The following is a 23,331-nucleotide window of genomic DNA, read 5'->3' on the forward strand; positions in this document are numbered from 1 at the left end:
GCATTTATTACACAGATTACATTTATGTGTGCGCTCAGAGCATAAACAAGGCTGATTGTGTCAAATATGTTCTTAAGTACTCTCCAAAATGTCGAAAGATATAACTCGGGAGAAGTATGGGATATTTCATCTGATATTTCCAGCTGCAGATCTGGATTTTCTTTTATCATAAAGTGTGTAAATTTCCCCTGCTATGATATTTTACAAAGACACAACCCTATATGTACACAAAGTCTCTCAGCTTCTTACAACAATCATCAGAATGCTCTGGCATGCAGCCGTGGATATTGCCAGCTGCACTGTGTTTGATCATACAGTGTGTCCTGACTGTACAGCCATCGGTTTAACTCTGCCCTGAGAGTATCTAGTTACACATACACAGAACGGGAGAGAGCATTTATGAGGGCCACTATGTAGCAGGTAGTTACAAGAAGCGTACAGGAAAAAAAGCAAACACTCAGAAAACAGGCAACTCGCAAAATAAAGGAAAACAAAGAGGGAGGGAGAGGAGAAAGTTTGAGTACAAGAGGAGATAAATAGTCACTGTGCTACAGAGTACACGAGGAGTCGACTGAAGGGCACAAGAGTGAAGAACAGTCTGCTTCCATAAAGGACATTCCAGCCCAGCTGAAAGAAAATTGTATCTCATTATCCATTGAGTTTCACCTGACTTGCAGTGTTGCAGGTAATGTAAATTAATTATATTTCTTATTAAAGTCCTTCTGAGAGACTTTTTTTCTGTTGGTTAATTGAGCTCTGTGTAGTAGCATCAGAGTCTGTATTGTCTAGTAGTCAGTACATGTTTCATTAAAGTACTTCCAAGTATCATTTGTTATTTTGGCGATCTTAGTAGTCTTGTCTTAGTAGTAAATACTTAAGTATTGTTAAACCTTTACTAAAGTAAAATGTTTCAGTGCCATTTGTTATTGCACCACATACTGGTATTTCCATCTGACATTTATATTATGAAATGATCCGTAGAGTTCACCATATAGCAATATCTATGTCTAATTTAATATAAAAATGTGTATTTTTAGCAACTTGCATATTCTATTAAAAAAATCTCCTCATCTACGCAGTCATGCGTCAGATGTCACGTGTGTTTTGGCCAGTGTTACTGAAACTTCATCACATAAGAGCCCAGCCCTCTCAGATGTCCTACTACGTTATTTCTGACTGTTCAACTTTGCCCCACTTCTTCTGGCTGCAGTCATATGACATGGAAAAAGAAACATAAGCTTGACAGTGTCATAACCAAACTCTGTGATTTAAGATGAATACATGTGATTTGTCATTCTTTCAGAATCTTATAACCTAGGAGATACTTACAGGAATCTTGTTAAAGCATATTCTCTTTGGAGCAGTTTGGTGTAAAATGGCACAGTGGTGATTGATCTTAATAATTTCACCAGTCATGAGATATTTCCAGCTGCAACTTTTCTTTTATCATACAGTGTGTAAATTTCCCTTGACAAGTTTCAACCTCAAGCCTTTAATAAGGATACAAATTCTCATATTATAATTTAAGCAGTTTAAGACATTAATTTAAATACTTATTAGTTTAGCTGATGCTTGTATCAACAATGCCTTGCAATACACACTGATCACAGAAACATTCAGGTTAAGTGTGCACAAATAGCACAATGGTGATAATCCCAACATAACCTTTCACTTACTAGCCCAGATCTTTCCACAGACTACGCTAACACAGCTAAAACAGCATGCAAACACAGCAAAAACTGAGAGTTTGCTAAAGATACTCTATTATTACCTCATTTATTGTGATCTCAATCCTCAGGCTGTGCTTTAAGCCTGTATAATGGCAGAGGCTCATCAGGCAGTGGCATTTCAGTTCACCGTCACACCTGATGGCATTGACCTACAGTTGAGCCATGAGGTTCTCAAACACATCTACCTATCTGGAGTGACATCATGGAAGAAACGTGCCATCCGCTTCAAGGTGAATCAATCAATCAATCAATCAATCTATCTATCTATCTATCTATCTATCTATCTATCTATCTATCTATCTATCTATCTATCTATCTATCTATCTATCTATCTATCTATCTAAAAAAAATATTTATTTTATTTTATTTTGAACAGAATGGTGTTCTCACAGGAGTTTACCCTGCTAGTCCCTCCAGCTGGTTAATTGTAGTTATTGCAATAATGAGCACCATGTATGCCAGGATCGACTTCTCCATGGGCATGATTGACAGGATCAAGACTTCTACCTGTGAGGGTAACTTATAAATGCATTCATTTAAACTTTATTTATGGCCATGGTGGTTAAATGGTAAAGAATGTGGGCAAAGAATGACAAGTGTGTTGGCTGATCAGTTGAAATTAGAACCTCTGAGTTCTATTTGTTTGGTCTATGATGGTCAAAGTAGGGGTGAAGTAGTGGAATAGGTATTTTTGAAGGGTTTTTTTTTCATTTAGTGCGGAACATAAAAATTTGTTTCTAAAGCTTTGTTTTTACTGTTGCGATTATTCTTTTTGAATGACTATTTTGCTTCCTTTTATGTGAAGCACTTTGAATTACCACTGTGTATGAAATGTGCTATATTAATAAACTTAAAACATAAATCTGCATGAGCTAGTGTCAAGCGTGATTAAAGCAGCTTTGAAACATTGCGTAGATGGCCTTGTGTCTATTTTTATAATGTATTCTATTATATAAAACATTTTAATATTTCTTCCCATGTAGCGAGTTTATGACCCTTCAGACTAAGACGGTGTTGAGTGCCATCCTGTTTGCCACAGGCCTGTGGTTATCATTCATCTTTCTGCTGCGGTACATCCTGAAAGCTCTCCTGTCCTATCATGGCTGGATCTTTGAGTCACATGGCAAAATGAGCTTCTTTACTAAAGTCTGGCTGGTGCGTCTCATATGAAATAAAGCATATGTAAAGTCAACACATGCAGTTCATAAGTTTTTATGATTTATTCTGTCTGTTTTAGAGTCTTGTAAAGCTGTTGTCTGGCAGACGACCGCTGCTTTACAGCTTCCAGGCATCTCTTCCCATCTGCCAGTACAATGAGCATTGATGATACAATCAGCAGGGTAAAATATCATCAGCTGTCAGAAATATATAATGCTAAATATAAAAAAATCATGCTAAATGTATTATTTATTTTGCATTTCACATTACAAATAAAAGGAATCGCCACCATTTATTTTTTACACTGCACTCTGTATTGACGGTTTTCCTTCATATTATTTGTTTCTTACCTCTTTTAGTATCTAGAATCAGTTCGACCTCTTCTGGATGATGAGCAATATAAACAGATGGAGATTGTTGCTAATGACTTCAAAAAGGACCCTGCACCCAAACTCCAAAAACACCTCAAACTCAAATCCTGGTGGGCCACAAATTATGTAAGCCAGAGATCTTCTACATGGGAGGATTATAAACCCTTGGTAACCCTATAATTGCAGGCAAACTAACAGGCATGTCACTGTGTGTGTAAACAGGTGAGTGATTGGTGGGAGGAGTACATCTACCTGAGAGGACGGGACCCCATCATGGTCAACAGCAACTTCTACACAATGGTGAGCAGATATCTACATGTTGCATATATCTTACAGTGTAACAATAAGCCTGTTAGGCAGTTAGTCTTGATATGACCATGAAATGACTGCAGATTTCATGCCTGTTTTGATATACTTCCTATTGAAACAGGAAGTTGAGGAGTACACATTTAAAGTGAATCAAAACCTTTCATCAAAGTTGTCCTTAAACCAAAACAATACCCATTCTTGTCTTAGGAAACTTTGATGAACCTTTTATCCACTTCAGATGTTGACTGTATATTAAAAATCTCTTTATTTTTCAATATTTAATGTTTTATTTAAAAAGTCCTGAAGCAAAGACATAGGTGGTTTTAGGGTTAGAATGACATTTGTGACCCTGGAACACAAAACAAGTCTTAAGTCGCTGGGGTATATTTGTAGCAATAGCCAAAAATACATTGTACGGGTCAAAATGATAGATTTCTCTTTTTGCCAAAAATCATTAGGATATAAAGTAAAGATATTTTGTGAATTTCCTACCATAATTATATGAAAACTTATTGTTTTTTTAACTTCATTTGGACAACTTTAAAGGTGATTTTCTCAGTATTTAGATTTTTGCACCATTAAATTTAAGATTTTCAAATAGTTGTATCTCAGCCAAATATTGTCCAATCCTAGCAAACCATACATCAATGGAAAGTTATAATGTATAAATATCAATTTTGAAAAAAGAAAATTGACAGAACTGGTTTTATGGTCCATGGTCACATTTATATATTAAAATTTTTATTATTTTTATTTGTTATCCCAGGTGAAAAAAAACAAGTATATTTTCAATTATTACAAGTCTGAGTAAAGTTAATTTTGTCAGTATACTAGCATAAAATGGAATAAATGTAACTGAAATCGACGTTTTATCTCTGAACTCGTATATTGAAAGTAAAAACCTTACAGGTGACAAAGCGATAACGACTTTAACAGTTACTTAAACTTAAATTTCAAGTATAAAAAAATAATATCATGAATGGAACTTAATATTTTAATGGACCTATTGGTCCATAGCGCCATAAGCTGACCGACTACAAAAAAGCAGTTGACCTTCATAAGCAATTAAGTTTTCTTTCTTTTTTTAAATGGCTATACTGTTTATATCCGTATTTAATAAAACGGTCTGTTTCCATTTCTCTCTTTCTTTCTGCCAGGATTTACTCTATGTGGTCCCTACACACAGACAGGCTGCACGAGCAGCAAACGTAGTCCATGCCATGCTGCAGTATCGACGTAAGCTGGAGCGAGGAGAACTTACCCCGGTACTGACACAGAAAAACAAAAGTGTTCTTTACCTACAACATGAATTACCATGAAAAAAATAAATACAGAAAAAATTCCCATCATGCCCTCTGTTCTCTCTTTGCCAGCTGAGAGCTCTTGGGATTGTCCCCATGTGCTCTTTTCAGTATGAGAGAATGTTCAACACCACCCGTATTCCTGGTATTGAGACCGGTAATGACATTTTCATATATTTTTAGCTTTGTATACCATTTGATGATAGCCTCACAGTTTCATGGCTTTTTCTATGACATAGTTTCTGACACTGATTTGTCCGTGCTCAGATTTCGTGTGCAGCATCTGAAGGACAGAAAGCACTTGGTTGTGTACCATCGAGGCCGTTTCTTTAAGGTTTGGCTCTACTACGGTGGTCGCCATCTTTGGCCCTCAGAGCTTGAGTTGCAGTTTCAACGTATCCTAGATGACAAGTCTGAGCCTCAACCTGGAGAGATCAAGCTCCCTTCACTGACTGCTGGGAACAGGTGAAGATGAGCTCACAATAGTCCTGCAACTGTGCACTGGGATGGGGGTCCCATAGGCTTCAAGATAGTGTTCAAACTGTTTGATTTTCTTCTGTGGGACCTATAAGAAGATATTTTGAAGAATGTTCAAACCAAACCATTGTAGTTCCACAAAATAAAAACAAAATGTGGTGAATAATTGCTTAATGAAATCTTCCCTTTAACACACATCCAGGGTTCCTGGGCCAGGGCCCGTTTGAAGTACTTTAATGCAGGGGTCAACCGGGCGTCTCTGGAGGCCATTGAATCGGCTGCATTTTTTCTGACTCTGGACGATGAAGCGCGGATATGATCCAGAGAACATACGGTCCCTAGACCTCTACGCCAAATCTCTACTGCATGGAAAGTGCAATGACAGGTAAGAACCAGTGGTATTAAAACATAACTATTTCTGGTTGCCATGACCAGTTGCATATCCGCACACTGAAACGCACAATTCTCTCGCCTGTCAGGTGGTTTGATAAATCCTTCACATTGATTGTCTACAAGAATGGTAAAATCAAGGCGTCAACACTGAGCATTCATGGGCTGACTCTATCATAGGACATATGTGGGAGGTAAACAATGAATAAAAATAACAACTATAAATAAGCAATTAATAAGAATTAACATTTGAACTTTCTATTTAGTATGTTTTAGCCACAGACAGTTTCCACCTTGGATATACGGCAGAGGGACACTGCAAAGGAGATATCAACAAAAGCCTAGCATCACCTACCAGACTACAATGGGACATCTCGAAAGCAGTATGAATTAACCCTTTCATCTTAGTGTTTGGCATAGGTTTTCAAAAAAATGGGTGTTTTATGTACTTTCTGACAACTGCAAGATCCTTTCTACAAACATGACTGATTAAAGTTCCTCATGTTTCTCAGTGCCAGGAGATTATCGAAGGTTCTTACATGATTGCAAAGGGAATTGCTGACGATGTGGATTTCCACTGCTGCTTGTTTAATGAGTTTGGAAAGGGCCTGATAAAGAAATGCAGAACAAGTCCTGATGCTTTTATCCAGCTGGCACTGCAGCTAGCTCATTACAGGGTACAAGCCACGCATATTTACATATAATCCCTGTGCAAAATTGTGTCTGTATATTGTGAACAAACCATTTAATGCATTTATGTTTGTCGGAGCAGGACAAGAGCGAATTTTGTCTGACGTATGAATCGTCCATGACACGCATGTTCCGCGAGGGCCGGACGGAAACCGTGCGCTCATGCACATGTGAGTCCACGGCTTTCGTAAAAGCAATGGAGGACAAAAAAACCACGGTGAGAGCAATATATACACACACCTAACCCAGGGGTCATTGCACCATTTTAAAAAAAAATTTGGAAACTAGTCTGACTTTTGCTTGTTTGCCAGACTGAGCAAAGGTTAGCGCTCTTCAAGAAAGCCGCAGATAAACATCAGAACATGTACCGTCTGGCCATGACAGGGGCCGGGATCGACCGCCATCTCTTCTGCCTCTACATCGTGTCCAAAGTAATGGGCATTGACTCACCCTTCCTCAAACAGGTGTGTGTTTCCAGAGTATAAAATAGGACTTACCTGTTTAACTTTGCGTAAGTCTCAAGTACAGCTTCTTTTGATAGGTTTTGTCGGAGCCCTGGCGCCTCTCCACCAGTCAGACCCCTCAACAGCAGCTCAACCTCATCGACATTCAGAAGTTTCCCAAATTTGTTGGAGCTGGAGGCGGCTTTGGGCCTGTGAGTCTCACTCACTCCACCTACAGCGCACAACGTGACATCGCAACAAGTTAAATGTCAAATAAATGTGGTATTTTATCATTCTTCATCCAAAACTCTTTATATACAGGTTGCTGATGACGGTTATGGGGTTTCTTACATCATTGTCGGCGAGAATCTCATTACATTTCACATTTCCAGCAAGTTCTCCAGCCCTGAAACGGTAGGCGAATTTCAAACCGTTTTTCGCGCCACTTTGTGAATACACGATCCAGACAGATCGAATCGAGGCTGTACATTATTCAGATATAAAACCTTGTTGTTTTCACATCGAGAACAATAACTGTATTAGCGTCCACGTCAACAGACGATACATTTGTTTACATAAGCAACGCAATATCTGCGCGCGCTTTAAAATGTTACGCTATTCCGACGATACCATTCCTCTGTGTGGTTTGTTACTTAAACCTTTATTGTTCGGTTTAAGAAATTCTAGAAGCCCGTTACCGCCACTGAAAAATAAAAAGCATTTTTCTCAGAATTCCGAGAGAAAAAATGCCATAAATATAAATTTAGAATTGCAACTTTACAATTCGGAGTTCTAACTTTTTCTCGGAAAAAAATGTCACAAATGTGAGATGTAAACTTTGAATTATGAGAAAAAAAACCCCACTATAATTCCAGGTGCTAATATAGTAAATGTACGCTCGGATTTTGCCCAAATAAGGGAAAACATAATGATCAAGTTTATGAAAATATTCATACAAAAGACAAAAAAAGGTCAATTTATCTCAAATCATTCAAAACTCACGACTTCTTTGAAACTAAGAAAACTAAATGGACTTGTTAAAAGAAAAATCTTAATATAAATGATTTAGTATCAGTATATTACACTTCTGAATCGGTTCCTCATCGTCTTTTTCCTTTCCGTCCTCAGGACTCTTTTCGTTTCGGGCAGAACATCAGACAAGCCATGCTGGACATAAGAGCTCTATTCAACCCGAAAGAGAAGAAGATGTGACTCCTGAAACCAGCTGACCCAAACTGAAAGCACTGGTTTAAAGAAAATAATCTGAGCAAACAGCACAAAAAGCAACCAGTAGATTATGTTAGTATTATATATAACTTGTAAATATATTGTAGCTATTTATAGCAAAGAAGTGCTTTGGTGCACTAGATATTTTAGAGCAAAATGGGAAAAGAAAAAAAACAAACAAAACAACTGTATTTAATTGTAAATATTTCAGCATGTAGTATTTGGCAAATGACTGTAAATATTTCATTTGTGCATATTTACTTCTGAAAATGTTGAAGGTACTGTGCACTTAATTAAACTGAAACTTTACACATAAAAATCTGGATATAAACATCCGTCACGCACAATCATATACACATTTTTTCAAGAATTAAAAAAAAAAACAAAAAAAACATCAGATTTATTGGAGGGGTTTCAAGGCATATATATATATAATGATTAGCAAATATGAGAGCACGAGAAAGTATGACCTTTGTACAGAATATAAAAACAGCTCTACCACAGAACAGAACTAATGATGTTCATGTGAAACAGTGAATATTATACAATATAAACTGCATCTCCAATGTTTAGCACATTCTTTGAGAAACATCGGCACCGCCGCGCTGAAGGCAGAAGCGCATTTCCCAAAATACGAGGACTTGATTTATTAGAGAGGTATTACCTTAGATTCCTTCAGTCCCACGTTTCCAACGAACAGTGTGGGAGGGTTATTTTATCCGACATACGAGGGATAATACAAAAGTAAAAAAAAAGCAATCCTTTCCCGACTCACTCTTCCTCGTGGCTGCGGCTTCATTAACTATCGAGGCAAAGATTACGATGTGAACTACCACACGGGCTGTGCATACTAAGAGGAAAGGCTAAAACACACCATGGCTAAGTATGAAACCGCAGGTGATGTGCGAGCAGAAGAAATCTGGAAGTAATCAACAGTATCAGAGAAGAAATATACTATTAATTATTCGTTCTACTTGGAAGCTGCCTCACAATCGGGTGCATGTTCGGTTAATGTAACAGAAAACTATAGACATAAAAAGGCAATCGAATTTTCTTTGTTAAATGTTCTTCTGCTTTATAACCGTGTCCGTGGAGAGGAATCTGCCCGAAGGCCGAGGTGGGCAGACGTTTTGTATATCATTACGCTGATATATCTCAGGTGAGGCTAGATCAGGCTAGCCGTTCGGGCCGCTCAGGGGGTCACGGGGTCAGGTTTAAGACGTGGCTCCCGGGGTGGTGTTGACATTCTGTGTGGCCACTTGCGGTGCGACTTCGATGATGCGGGGTTTGTCGATGATGCGCGCCGTGCGGTTGCCTTTCTCTACGATGCCGATGATCCACGCCTGGTGACCCTCGCCGTATTTGGGAGATTTGATCTCGGCGCAAAAACGGGCCGCTTGCTCACGCGGAAGACAGATGAGCAAACCTCCTGGAGAAAAGAGCGAAAGAAACGTTTAAGAGTCAGACCGCTGTTTTCTGCAAAGATGGAAGTGAAAGTGTAATAAGAGCTTACAGGGACAATATGCACATAGACGTCCGTATCAAAAGAAATTTACAAAAGTGATTTTGTGTCCATAGAAAGCACATTAAATGTAAGTAAAGTGTCTACTTTTAAGGTTTCTGACTTGAACATATTAACATATATAAAAGAATGGCAGATTTTTTAAAAATGTAAAAATGACAACTAATTAGTATTTGGACTGAAAGTCATTTGTCTTTTAATAGTATTTTTTTAAATCGAATTTTGTTGACAACAACAATTTAAAGCAGTATTGCACTTTCTTATTGTTTTCGTGGTTAAACCTTTTTTCATCTTTGACCCAAATACAATGGGATCCAAATATCGTAAGAACACATTTTACCCTTATTTTAACCTAAACATAAAAATAGAAGTAGTTAAAAGAAAAGCCATAGCATGAAGGAAAAAAACGAATCCTAAAAGTTTCCACATTATGATAATAATGAATGTTGCTTGAGCAGCCAATCAGCATATTAGAATGATTTCTGAAGACTGGAGTAATAATGCTGAAAATTCAGCATTGCATCAAAGAAATAAATTACATTTTAAAATATAAATAGAACATATTTATTATAAATTGCTAAATTATTTCATATTACTAGTTTTACTGTATACATATACATTTTTACCAATCTTACCTACACCAAACTTTTAATAGTACTGAACTATAATTACAACATTTGTTCTTATGTTCATTAGTTTTTAAACAATGACATATTAAATTGTTTTTTCCAAATATTATTATTAATATAATCATCCCTTCACTTTATTATATTTCATTTATTATTACATTTTTATTATTATTACTATTTTCACCATGTATAAAGAGTGGAAAATTTATTTAAAATGTATACTTTTTATGCAATTACAAATTAAATTGTAGTTCATTTTAAATGTAATGTTAATTTAAACTGTTTTTATTATATATATATAATAAGTAAAATGTGAAAAATCCATTTAATAAATAAAACACTTTCCTATTTTCTACATTGTTTTTTAATTTGATAACATTTTTGCATTGCTTATTTTTTTTATTGTTTTTCTATATATAAAATGCATCCAATTTGTACTAAACTTTTTCAACATTTGTTATTATTTCAAAACGAGCAGCAATTTTTAAGAACGGCTGATCTTATACCTGAGGTCTCTGGGCAGGTGCCGTGCATAAGGCCAAACATGTTCCCGCAAGCTTTGCTGACGGCCGCCATCTTGGCCAGAACCGGTAAATTGTGAATGACGAAGGACACCTCTGTACGCTGCTGCCGGGCCAGATTCTGAGCGTGACCCAGGATCCCAAAGCCCGTGATGTCAGTCGCTGCGTGTGCGTTGAAGGTGTGCATCAGCCCGGCCGCTGGACAGAGACAAAAACAAAAAAGGTCAAACGTTTGCCAGAAGACCCGTTATTAATGATCCACATACTGACCTGTTCTGTTGAGCCGAGCCATGTTCAGCATGGCCTCCTGATAAGCCAGTTCAACGTCCTCCTGAGTGACCACCAACTTTATCTTATTCCACTTCTCTGGCTGAGACAGAAAGATAGACGGCAAGAGTTAAACACCGCCCAAACTATAAAATAAACTTACAAATGTCTGCAACACTCACGATGTCCAGCCACTGGTGCACTGCAACCGCCACTTGTGTACCTAGAGGTTTGGTAAGAACCAGCACGTCCCCTGGCACTGCATTATCTGGCCTATAAACGCATAAAGTTACAGGAATGGACTCGATTTTGAAGAAACACCTGACTAGAGTATATAAAATGACTTACATAATGAACTCATTAGGTTGGCACACTGTTGTGGCCACGCCCCCCAGGACTATCCAAGGATTGATGACAGTCTGACCTCCTGTAACGGAGGTTCCCGCCTCCTCGGATGCATCCTTAAACCCCTGGATGATCAGAGGCATGACCTTATCACGCTCCTACAAAACACACGCAAAATATGATTTCTGTTTTAAATGCCCATGTCATTAATCATTTATTCACATCTGGCGTTAAAGGCTATTTTAATGTCGATTTCCGAATACATTATACAAGGCATACAATTAGCAAAAGGTTATAAAAGGCATTTCACTATGATTATTAACCCTGTAATGCCTGCCAAAATGGAAATTATGTATTTTTTAATAACAGCTTATTGAAACTTTGGACAAAATATGCAAACTAACATTTGTTGCTGTTTTATTGTTTTTAAAGTATTATATTTGATACATCAGTTTTATATCATAATTATTTAGCTTGAAATTGTAATTGCAGTGATTAATTGTGATTAATGCGATTTATACCCAACAGTGTTTATACCAATGTTTGAAGCCACTTCGTGTCATATTTTTATATGAAAATATTTTTAGCTAATCATTTAAACTGAAAAACTATTGCTTTTCTGTAGTATTAAGTCTGAAATGTCAACTATTCACTGTATTAGTTAAAAAACAAATTAAATTAAATATGCATGGTATTATAATGTTAAACTAAAACTATAATTACAACAATGGAAAAACTCTTGAGATAACCTGGAGAAAGAAAAAAAGCATCTTATGCACACAGAAGAACATAAGTGTGTTTTGAACGATTATTGCCTTTTGAATGATTATATAAATATGGCACCCATAACTAGAATTGTGATTAGAAATTCGATTAATTGTGCAGCTCTACATACAGTATAATCTAGTAAGAACATGGACATCATACTCGAGTAAAAAAACTAACAAAAAAAAACGTATATATTTTATTCAGAGGCCCAAGGTTATCAGAAATAGTTAATTGTTATATGGTCAGTAAATCAGTGAGATGTAACAATAGCACAGACTAAACAAAAATTATAGAAATGTTAGTTGCTGGTCTATGTTATATTTAAGTGCTTAGTGTTTTGTTTTTTTTTTTTAATCAAAGCTCTTGTTGTGAGCAAGACAAACCACTGGTATCACGCATTGCAACACAATGATACTTTAGAGCTGAAAAAATAAACGTTCCTCAAAAGCCTGATGAATCATATTTGATCATTAAATTTGATCGCAAATGATGTTTCCAAAAGCATACAGTAGATTGTATACCTGTTTTTAACATTTTGATCACGTTGACAGTTGAAGATCTTAGAAATATCGTGTGCATTTAAAAGATTTAAGTGCTTGTTCACCAAAAACTCATTTACTCACAGGTCAAATGAAGATAAAATGATATTTAGGTGAACCTAGCCTGTTCATTTATAGGCCAGTTTCGCATCTCATTAGCACTAAAAGCTTTTTCCCCCCGTCTCACCTTCTCTGTGAGTTTATTGCTGACGCCGAGAAGCATCAGCATGTTATCACACTCTGTGACTCCCATGGCGTACAGATCACTCAGCACATTGGCACAGGCAATTCTCCCCTAGAAAGCAAAAGAATTCACAGAAGAAAAACATCAAGAGTGTGACAGATTTCCAAGTTATGATGCATTTGCTCTATAATGGCATTCTGAAGTGAGTATTTACCATCATGTATGGGTTCGCCCACTATGGGGTAGATGTAGTCTGTGGTCTGCACAAGCGACAAGCCTCCGTGTCTCAATGGAATCACACAGGTGTCCATACCAATGCCTGTTTTAAATAAACATTGTTACGCCTTTAAAAATGTTAAAAGCCTTCATTTCCAGCTGTGAGTGTTGTTACGCATAGGCATGTACCTAGTCTGGGCATCACAGCCCCAAGGAACTGCTCATCTTCCTGATAATGGTTTTCCTGCAAAGATTCTAGAAGTTTCTGGAGAACATCTTGAGGGACTTTGCAGCCCGCTCCTTGAGCTCCGTGAAGCGCGTTAGTCTGAAGTTCTTGTCGAGTTCATAACTCTCCGGGTTAAAAGATTCCCGCACCGACATGTTTTAAAAAAAAACGTCACCGACACCAACAGCCAAAACACCACTTTCACACAATGGCAAAGACAATCTGCAGAAGAAATAATCAAACAGGCATGCAAGTTTGTTAAAGTGTGTAAAGGAACGAGGACATTAAGTGTGGCTATGCAAACAACAAAACGTGTCATGCTAACAAATATATACCGTTCCACCCCAAACTCGAATAAAAAAAATGCACATTTTGTACAAATATCTTTGCACTGATACTCAGAAGTGTTCCTCCCCTTTAAATACATCAGCTCTGTTCAAAGCCCTTGCTGACATGAATTCACTGTGGAGCCGCTTTGTTTACATGGCCACATGTTTCTCTGTTTAATTGTCCTGCTCCTTACTGCTCTTAAGACAAAACACGAATCAAACATACATATATAATGCATTCTGCTCTTTATTTAGACTTTATTTTCTGGGATAATGGATGTACTGTTTATAAAATAGATTATGTAATTCATTTCCATGAGTAAATAAATGGGTTGTTGGTTCTTGGGATTCTTGGAGTTCGAACTAGAGTGGTGTGGCGCGCGCTCTCTGTCCAAGACAGATTCTTCTTAATGATTCGGTTCGTTTGAAGAGTTCGCTTAAGTGAACCGGTTGAAAAACGATTTAAGCCGTAGTCCCAAAAGTTCCCAAAACTCTTGAGCACGACAAATATATGTAACATGATTAATGGCGATTCAGAAACTAGCGAGTACAGTTAAGAGCAAAAGCACATACAGTGCCATTTAGAAAATCAGCGCACAATTATAAAATATGTAAAAAAACAAACGAGTTCATCAGTTTTTGTTATTCTGGATAACCAATATACTGTTTTGAGCGAAAAATAAAGTCGTGTCTTTATAGACTTGCATTCATGAATGCAAAGATTAAGAAAGTTAACAACATCACTTAATGTTTAATCAAATACAATTGCTTGCGAAGAGATTTGAACGAGTCAATAAAAAGAATCATGTCAAATGAACGATTCCCTCGAGAATCACTAAAAACCGCTGCACACGCCGATCCAACAAAACGCCTCCCGCTGCTCGGTTACATTTCATCGCATCTAATATACGATATAACTTGTGCATGTTAAGAAGAAGACGGTAATATAGTAAAATGAATCAAATGAATAAAGAGAAGCAAGCCGGCCGAAGTGTTTATAAAAATGTCGGCGGTGGAAAAAATTAACCCTTAAAGCGCCCGCGCCATGATTGCAGTGTGCACAACAGAGTAGTAATATAAAATTAAAAATATTTGGCGCACTTTACACAAATTCCGCTGATTATGTCTTCTACTGGGATAATTAAGATAGCTCTCCTCACAAGTAATGCATTGTGGCACAGTTATATTCGTGTCCCATTTCCCCTTTAATTGTGCTGTTCAGTTTGTGCTTACCGGTTTTGCTCGATACAAGAGACGCGACGCTCCCGCAATGCACCGCGCGCAGAAAGGGCGCCTGGAAAATGTGCCTGAATAGACTGACACTGAGTTCAGTACCCTTTTTCTTGACAAACGGCACCATATTCGTGACGCCTACGAGATTATGTTAGCAGCTGCGTTGATGGTACGTCCCTTCCCAAGAGTAGTGTGCGCTAATTTGGGCTCGGAGAAGATATTTTAATCGAAAAGTCGAAATTCTAGTGGGGTCCTTCTATCCCGCGTGACGTCATCACCTCCCCTTTAAAGGCGTTGGGAGTGCGGCAACAAAAAATGTCCACATTAGTTTGTACCTTTAAACTTACTGTGGTCTCGCCAGTTTCATAAGGATTTGCGTTCTTTTGGTTCTTTTGGTTGCTATATAAATGATCGGTTTAGTGACGATACATGTTTTAGTGCACTCAGTTTCGTTTCTTTGTAAATTCTACATGCATTTTAAGCCCCTTTTCAGATTCCTGAAATAAATTAAACATTATTGGTACACAGTGTGAACAAAGAAGCAGTCAAAAATCTTTAAAATGTGTTACCCCTTTCTGTTCTTCTAAGTGTGTATTTATTTATTTTTGTTTATATCTATCAGTGGTTAAGAAGCAAAAAAAATAAAAAAATTAGTTTTTTTGAAGATGGATACTTTGCTGTATGTGTAAAATATATTAATGCAAAAAAAAAAAAAAAAAAAAAAATATATATATATATATATATATATATATATATATATATATATATATATGTGTGTGTGTGTGTGTGTGTGTGTGTGTGTGTGTGTGTACAAAATATGGAAATTTACTTAATGAATAATGAAGTATAATACAATAGATCAATAATAAAATAGACAAAGCTGAAGCCCACCAAATAAATAAAAATGACGCATTTGAAACAGGTTTATGTCAACCATGTAAGACACAGCCATATTTATTTGACGTCTCAGACCAAACAACTTTCCACTAATAAACATAAGGTTCATCTTTTTAAAACAGGTATATTAAAAAGGAGGCACAGACACAACATCTGTGCCCTTAAAGGAATATTTCCATTAAGCTCTATCAACAGCATCAACGGCATTCGCTTTGACTCGTATCTCACTTCGCGAAAGCAAACATCAGTTTGTGTGTACAGGTATGCACTTACAGTGGAAGTCCATGGGGCAGGTGTACAATGTAAGTGCATTTCCGTATGTGCGTTTTTAGCATTGCTTTTACAAACTGAGACGTGAATCAAGCCCCAGACGCTGTCCAAACAGCTTAACTTGTTTTTAACCGGATATTAACATGAATAGTTATTCAAGCATTTAACCGTGAGGTAAAACCCTTTGTTACACAGACGCAGGACAATGTTCATATTCACTCATTTTTACACATTCAATAGACACTAAATCCTCTTACACAGGAAGTCAAACAGTTACAGGTCTACATAACCAGTCTGCCAGATTATATAACCAACAACACATTAGTAAGACTATGTGTAGCGAATATGACTAATAATATAGAAAATGCCACGTATTTTACCAGAAAGTGTCAATAAACAGCACAATTCGTGAAATGACATCAGTTTGTTGCTTGGCATGGCAGAGTGAATTAAAGGCACAGTCATTTTTTTTCTCAGCAGTCCTGGTGAAGCATTTGGATGAAGCTGAAAAACTACAAACACTTCCGAATATTCATAGAAGACGACTAGACATCTGGGACGACCCACTTTAAAACGATCAAATGGGAGCAATTGTGTTATAAAAGTGTGTCTATAGCTGTCTGGAACGCTAACCGATCGGCCGCTTTCTTCCAAAGAAACTTTCTGCGTGTTGCACAGCTGACCGTGAGAATTTCAAAGCCCCGTCTCTCCATACGTGCTACAGTCTAGACGGAAAAAACAATTAAAAACGACTCCTTCGCGGGGGTCGGAGGTTGCATTTTGTTGAAAACAATCTCTTCTCAGGCAGTGTCCATAGCAACTAGACATTCTGTTCTCTCGTAAAGCAGCACCTGCGTGTACAGAAGAAAGGGTTACTTTAGAACAATGCCACTTTTTGAGAGCGAAAAGATTAAAGATGTGCATTGCAGTACCGTTTTGCGTCACAGTTTCCACTTTACCAACAGTTTGCTGACATTTCTCTGAAAAATAAGGCGCAGAAATACCGTTGTGAGGATTATTTCGATGGAATGTGTGCTTATTTAAAGCAGCGTTCTAGTAAAGAATGCTGGGATATGGTGAAGTAAAGGACACTCATCTGTCTGAAACGCTTTCATTCATGCTGAGCGTGTGGGTTTGGGTCAGTGTGTCTGAGTACCTGTTTTGTGCTGAATATCACTGCTGTCGAGGCTGTCTCTGCTGCAAATCATGCAAAATGACATTGAAGCATTTGTCAAATTAACATTTAAATGATCGATTGATTATTTTAATAGCACTCATCTAGCAAATCATCAATCGTGAAACAACAGCTTTGTTACAACTTTAAATCCTTGGTTAATGTACGACACCGCTACTCTCTCTCTCTTTCTTTTTCATTTGCCCTGCATGTATTTCTCTTTGTGTATGTTCTCACCTCTTTTTAAGCGTCGACGGGCAAGTTTAATCTGGTCTTGCAGAATCTGGACCCAGTCTCTGGGACCGGGAAGCTTCTCAATTCCATTGGCTGTGCAATACTTTTCTGTGAACACTAGATTCATACACATTTATGTAAAACAATTACAGTTTTGCAAATGCAAATATACATGCAAATACACCCGTTTTGAGTTTTATAAAAATATGTTAAAATATGTAGATTCAAAATTTAAATCTTAGAAATGTTTTATTTTATAAATGTTTTATCTGTTTTTGTATTTTGTGTTTTTAAAGCTTTTATTCATTTATTTGTAATAATAATAATAATAATAATAAATAATAATATGTATTTATAATATATATATTTCGCAATCAATCACAATAAATTTCATATTTAATTAGAAAGAAATGCTAGTACATAAAATATAAATATCTATTTCAATATTTTATATATTAATTATTGTAATATATCAAAGCAAATGCTGCATGATTTTTACATAAAACTATCACTTTTTTTGAACATTTAATTTCTTTTTATCTCTTAAAACTTACAAATATAGTCTTTTTAATAAACACTAATGGTTTGATATTTTATTATATAATGCCATAATAACACATTTTAAAGTATCCAAATACTTTTTAGGACCATTTATATATATATATATATATATATTTAATATCAGGCAAAATGAGTTATGTTCTCCTGTACACTGATGTTGTGTAAGGTCCGGTCTGGTTTAATTACATTCACAAACCTTTAATGGCTCCGACTATGTTTTGATCGAGTCCTTTCCTGGTGTCGTTCAGACCTCTCTTCCTCTTGCCGTTGGGCAGTGAGTTTGCCAGCGTGGTATCATCAAAGAACGCACACACCAGTTTCCTGAAGAGCAGGCTGCCAGAGCGAGTGTAGTTCAGTAAGATAGAGTCCAACTGTGCTTTAGGAATAAATACGTCATAATCCTCGGCCAACTGCACCTCCGGCTGAGAGAGACAGACGGGCGGGATATTAATAAAAGGAATTAATACACACTCATGCACATTCAATGACACACAAACTGTAATCATCCAAAATTTCACTTTTAGTCAGGTGAGACGTAAGCAGATCATAATACTTTCTGAGACATATGCTCATACATACACAACTCTTGTCAGCATAACCTAGACAACTGTGAAACCATATTTATGTTCTCAAAACCGTGCCGTTTCTAACCTGCACTCATTCTGCTGAGAGAGAAAGACACGGCCAGCGATCAGTCTGGTGGGTGAAACACGCTCCAAAATCAGAACTGGCCAAGCGTGAAAATGTGCTTTGGCAAGTAAATGAAAACAAAGTTACTGGCTGGCTCACTGAACGCTTCTCTTTAAAGTATTTAATCACGCAGCTTTCACAGTCTACGACCAAGACGATATTTCAGATTTAAGCACTGGTGCATTATAGACAGAACGTTACCGACTTTTTTCTCTGCCTTTGTCTTGGCAACTTGAAGATCAGGTAGTGTTTTGGTTAAGAGAATGATTCAATGATTCATTAATAAAGAAAGCTGTTTGATTCATTCCTGAATGAATCAGTGCAATTGAACTAATTGGTTAAAGTAATTATATGAACAATATATATGAATATATGAGTAATTTTTACTTATTAACCAAGTAATTTTTGGTATTCACGTGCTTAGCGTTTCTTTTTTCAAGAAAAGTCTAGTTTGATAAAGATTTTACACAGAACTCAAAAATGGACTGCACAAAATGATTGGGCATGTGATACACCTGTTTGAATCTGTATTTAGACAAAACTCTGGCAAGGAACAGGTATATATATATATATATATCTATTGACACATGTACGGTGGTGTACCTCTGTGGTACTTTGGCCTCTGGTGACGCTGTAGTGAGAGGGAGGAGTCTTGGCACTGGGAATGGGATCTGGGATAAATGATGTCACTGCTGGGGGCGTGTCCTCTCTTGATTGATTACACTCGTGAACAGCATCGCTCTCAGCAGGTGGCGACGGAGGTGTGGTTCTTTTACTGGCCGTGGTCAGAACTGTCACCCTGTGACCCGGCCTCCTCTTCCGGCTCCTCCTCCTGGAGATGGAGGTTCGGGACGAGAGCGATACCTGGGAGCCCTGTTTGTCCTGGGATCCTGAGAGCGCAGCGGAACACGTGTCAACACAGCTGTAATTGCGTTCAGAGGAATTCGAGGGTAGTTGAGTTTGATTTACCTCTTTGAGTTTGGATTAGTTTCCTCATGGTACGTAACTCCAGCAGAATGGCCTGCAGGGTGCTCTTGCAGTTGCACATGCAGCAGCTGGGCTCTGTTGCCATGGCAGCAGGCGCAGGGGGCAAGGCCATGTCTGAATCAGAACACACATGCATCGTCAACACAACGGCCATCACTGATGATGTCTAACACCCAGAGGCTCCAAGCACCTAGCACAAAAGCTGTCTGACTTGCTGACTCTAGTGTGTGTGTGCGTGTGTGTGTGTCAGACTGACAGGGAGTTATTGTGTCTTTCTGTGTGTATACAGAAGGAAGACGTTACGTGTTTGCTGTGTTATCCAGAGCTGTCTAGACACTTGCTGCTGCAGTGCCAGACAGCGCATCTTTCTGTAGCCCACAGTCAAATAATACAAGTTTCCTCGGAAAGAATCCCAAAGTGGGTTTGAGTAATATCTTCCTATGCTTCTATCTGAAATCACTTTAAGCAGAAGCATGTTTTTTTCTGAGTTAAAAAAGAACAAAAGAAAGAAAAGGCAGTTCTATTAAAGGCATCTAACCTCATGAGGATTAACTGCACTAAATAAAGGAGAAGAGATTAAAAAAAGCACTAAAATAAACAAAAGCTAAATAAAAAGTGCAGAACTAAATAAATAATACAATTAATTCACTAAAATTATTACAAATAAATGCACTGATCAAATAAAATAAATGGACTAAAATAATACAGAATAAAATAAAAAGTGCTAAAGTAGGAGATAAAAAATAATAATAAAATAAGTGAAAAAATAGAAAAATGGTGGTGGTCAAATTTTTCATACCTACAATGTCTTGAAATTAGATGCATTGCATTTTGCATAAATAAATAAATAAATAAAATAGCATTCCTGTAGCTCAAACAGTAAAGCACATCCATAGCAATGCCAAGGTCATGGGTTCAATTTCCAGGAAGTGTGTGAACTAAGACAATATTTGATTGTGAAAGCAATGTAAGTTGCTTAAAAGTTGCTTATAAATACTATAACTTCTTATAAATGTTATAATTTAAAAGCTAACAGATGTTGTTTCTTAAATGTTTGCATTATGAGTGTATTTAAATTCATACATTTTTAAGAATTTCCAGATATGTTTTGGGGGCATTACATATCAATACAGCCTAATCCTAGTGTGGGATCCCAGCTGATAATGCTTCGTTTGGTATTTGACCGATTTTTCATTTAAAAAACCTGAAAAAAAAAATTTGCTTCATGGTTTAGAGACTCACCATTAGCTTTCGAGTGGTTGAGCATCCTCTGTGTTTTGGAGCGGGTGCCGTACTGCCCATGAGTCATCAGGACGGAGCTCCAGCTGTACTGGGGATGTTCAGGGGCCAGGCTCTGAGGCGCAGGCAGGCTGAGAGACTCCTCCTGAGGCTCCTGTTTGAGGGTCTCTCCCTCTCGTCCCACCCGCTGGTACACTCGCCCCGTCTTGTCGCTCAGCAAGCGCATCATGCCTGTTATCTGCTTCTTTATCTCCATCCCTTCATCACCTAACCAGACTGAGAGACACAGTTAACACACAGAGCCTGCACACGCTCCTCAAGTGTGTTATGATGGACGACAGCTACCTTCGGTCTCAGAAGCATCCAGAGCATCTCCTTCAGTGTCATTCTGGTCTACATCATCCATTTCATGGCTAAAATCTAAACCAATCACAAGAGGGTTTTCACATCATTATGAGGTCATGACACAATTTCATTTAGAAATGGGCTTTTTAGCCTTTTAGAAAGTTGTAGAGAAAACAAAAAACTATCTATCTGTCTATCTATCTATCTATCTATCTATCTATCTATCTATCTATCTATCTATCTATCTATCTACCTGTCTACCTGTCTATCTATCTACCTGTCTCTCTCTCTCTCTCTCTCTCTCTCTCTCTCTCTATATATATATATATATATATATATATATATATATATATATATATATATATCCTATCATTAAAACAAAAATGTAAAATTAATTTTGACATGAACATTTAGCATTACTAGGACTTAACGATAAAAATAATGGTTTTTATTATTTTAATTTATATTATTAATAGTAGTAGCTTTATTATTATTACCATTGTTATTATTATTATTAGTAGTATTATCATTATTATTTATTATTATTATTAGTAATAGTAGTAGTAGTAGTAGTAGCAGTATTGTTTTGTGTTTGTTTGTTTATTGGTATGATTTATATGATCACCCAAGACAAAATAAATGATACTCCATGCACAATGGCTTAAAATCCGTTCTTGTAGCATGAAAATAAACAGTTTTTTTCACAGTTTTGTGTGAATGCGTAGTGTATTACACTAAAATGGACGTCAGTCAGATTTCTGAAAGTGTATATGCTACAGTTCTGCTTTGATTAGGCGAGAGGGAAAATGCTAGGAAGATAAAAATCCAAAAATGGGAAAATAAAATAATTGAATTTCCCACGACATTTGAGACGAAACAGTAACATCTCAGCCGAACGCGGACTTCTCTGCATTTGCAACCTTTCTGAAAGCGCCGATGCTGCGCACAGGCTCACAGTTTGACCGAGCCGCATAATTAATAACTCCGAAAGCGCGTTAAACAGTTACCGACGAAGTACAGCAGGACCGCTCGACACGGTGTGATGTCACTCACAACAGCAGCCGTGTGCGTGACGTCCTCGCGGTGCAGATGTGATGAAGTGATGCTGCAGGACCACCTGTAGGCTGCGTGACTGTGAAGAGCTTCATCACATTCACGCAGCAGACAGACCCGCATTGTGTCCCACCGCACTCGAAGAAGTGCTCAAGGACGCGCTAAACGGTTTTTTTTTTTTTTTTTTTTCTTTACTACGAACGCCGCCGACAAACGCGATCGAACGCGACGAACGATTCGAACCGAACCGAGCGTCCGACATCGTGACGAAAGCGAGCAGGACAATGAGGGAAAGATACATTGTATCACAGGTGCATTCCGGAGTGCTGACGTAACGCCTCCGATGCGCTCTATTGTCTGCTGTCATCCACAGGAGCGTATGTCTGCTTACCTGCATCATTCACCAGTTTAAAGCTCTGCGATTTCCTGCTCCGCTTCCTCTCCACAAACTCCATTTTAAGGGCAGAGCGGCGAAGAGGCAGGATCCAGCCCGGTTCATCAGCACACAGGCTCTTTAATCACTGACAAACTCATTAAGTCCGGCTGATGATGAGTGAAGCGAACCTGAGCTTTAATAATAAGCGCGGGTCTCTCTGGACTGATGATGATGATGATGGTGGTGGTGGTGAGGAGGAGGAGGAGGATGATGGACAGGACGCGTTTACATTCTCCTGCGGGGCTGCTCGTTTATGATGTAAATAAATAAACCTCTTAATTCTTTCAGAATTCGTCACGTCTATTCCTTTGCGCCACCTGATGGTCGCTAATATTTGTGGGGCGCGCAATACGAGGGTCCAGATTTACATTGGACAGACCCGGAGGAAAATGACTCAGTCGCTGGCTTTCTTTTGTTAGGAGGTGAAGAAACTTTCCTGTCAGTTTTGGCAGTCGGTGACTACTTGGAGTAATAGAGCAATAGCGTACGCTGAAAAGTGTAAAATAACGAAATCGTACATGTTTAGGCTGACTGTGATTTAATTACGGAGAGCGTTTAGTAAAAGCGTTT

The 23,331-nt window shown here is 37.7% G+C and overlaps 3 protein-coding genes and 1 pseudogene across 10 annotated transcripts in view; 1 reads left to right on the forward strand and 3 right to left on the reverse strand.

The window, feature by feature from the left end:
• The window catches only part of foxp1b (forkhead box P1b), a 529,351-nt gene that overhangs the window by 376,903 nt on the left and 129,117 nt on the right, over positions 1-23,331 (reverse strand). The window lies entirely within an intron of this gene.
• LOC122347040 lies at positions 365-8,415 on the forward strand (annotated as a pseudogene).
• LOC122347027 (selenide, water dikinase 1-like) lies at positions 8,706-14,996 on the reverse strand. The gene is given in 11 exon segments (XM_043242007.1): positions 8,706-9,525; positions 10,754-10,966; positions 11,039-11,138; positions 11,218-11,308; positions 11,384-11,538; positions 12,875-12,982; positions 13,086-13,103; positions 13,105-13,190; positions 13,277-13,399; positions 13,402-13,535; positions 14,876-14,996. Coding segments are annotated over 10 exon segments (1,176 nt in total). The 5' UTR covers positions 13,469-13,535; positions 14,876-14,996; the 3' UTR covers positions 8,706-9,310.
• LOC122347024 (BEN domain-containing protein 7-like) lies at positions 17,255-23,265 on the reverse strand. Its single transcript, XM_043242005.1, has 7 exons — positions 22,717-23,265; positions 21,273-21,347; positions 20,931-21,203; positions 19,671-19,802; positions 19,305-19,591; positions 18,208-18,433; positions 17,255-17,567 (listed from the first exon to the last, which is right to left on the reverse strand). Exons 1-7 carry the CDS (start codon positions 22,778-22,780, stop codon positions 17,413-17,415), a joined length of 1,212 nt encoding a protein of 403 aa, XP_043097940.1. The 5' UTR covers positions 22,781-23,265; the 3' UTR covers positions 17,255-17,412.

Source organism: Puntigrus tetrazona, chromosome 6 (genome assembly GCF_018831695.1).
Source record: "Puntigrus tetrazona isolate hp1 chromosome 6, ASM1883169v1, whole genome shotgun sequence".
NCBI classification, from domain to species: Eukaryota; Metazoa; Chordata; class Actinopteri; order Cypriniformes; family Cyprinidae; genus Puntigrus; species Puntigrus tetrazona.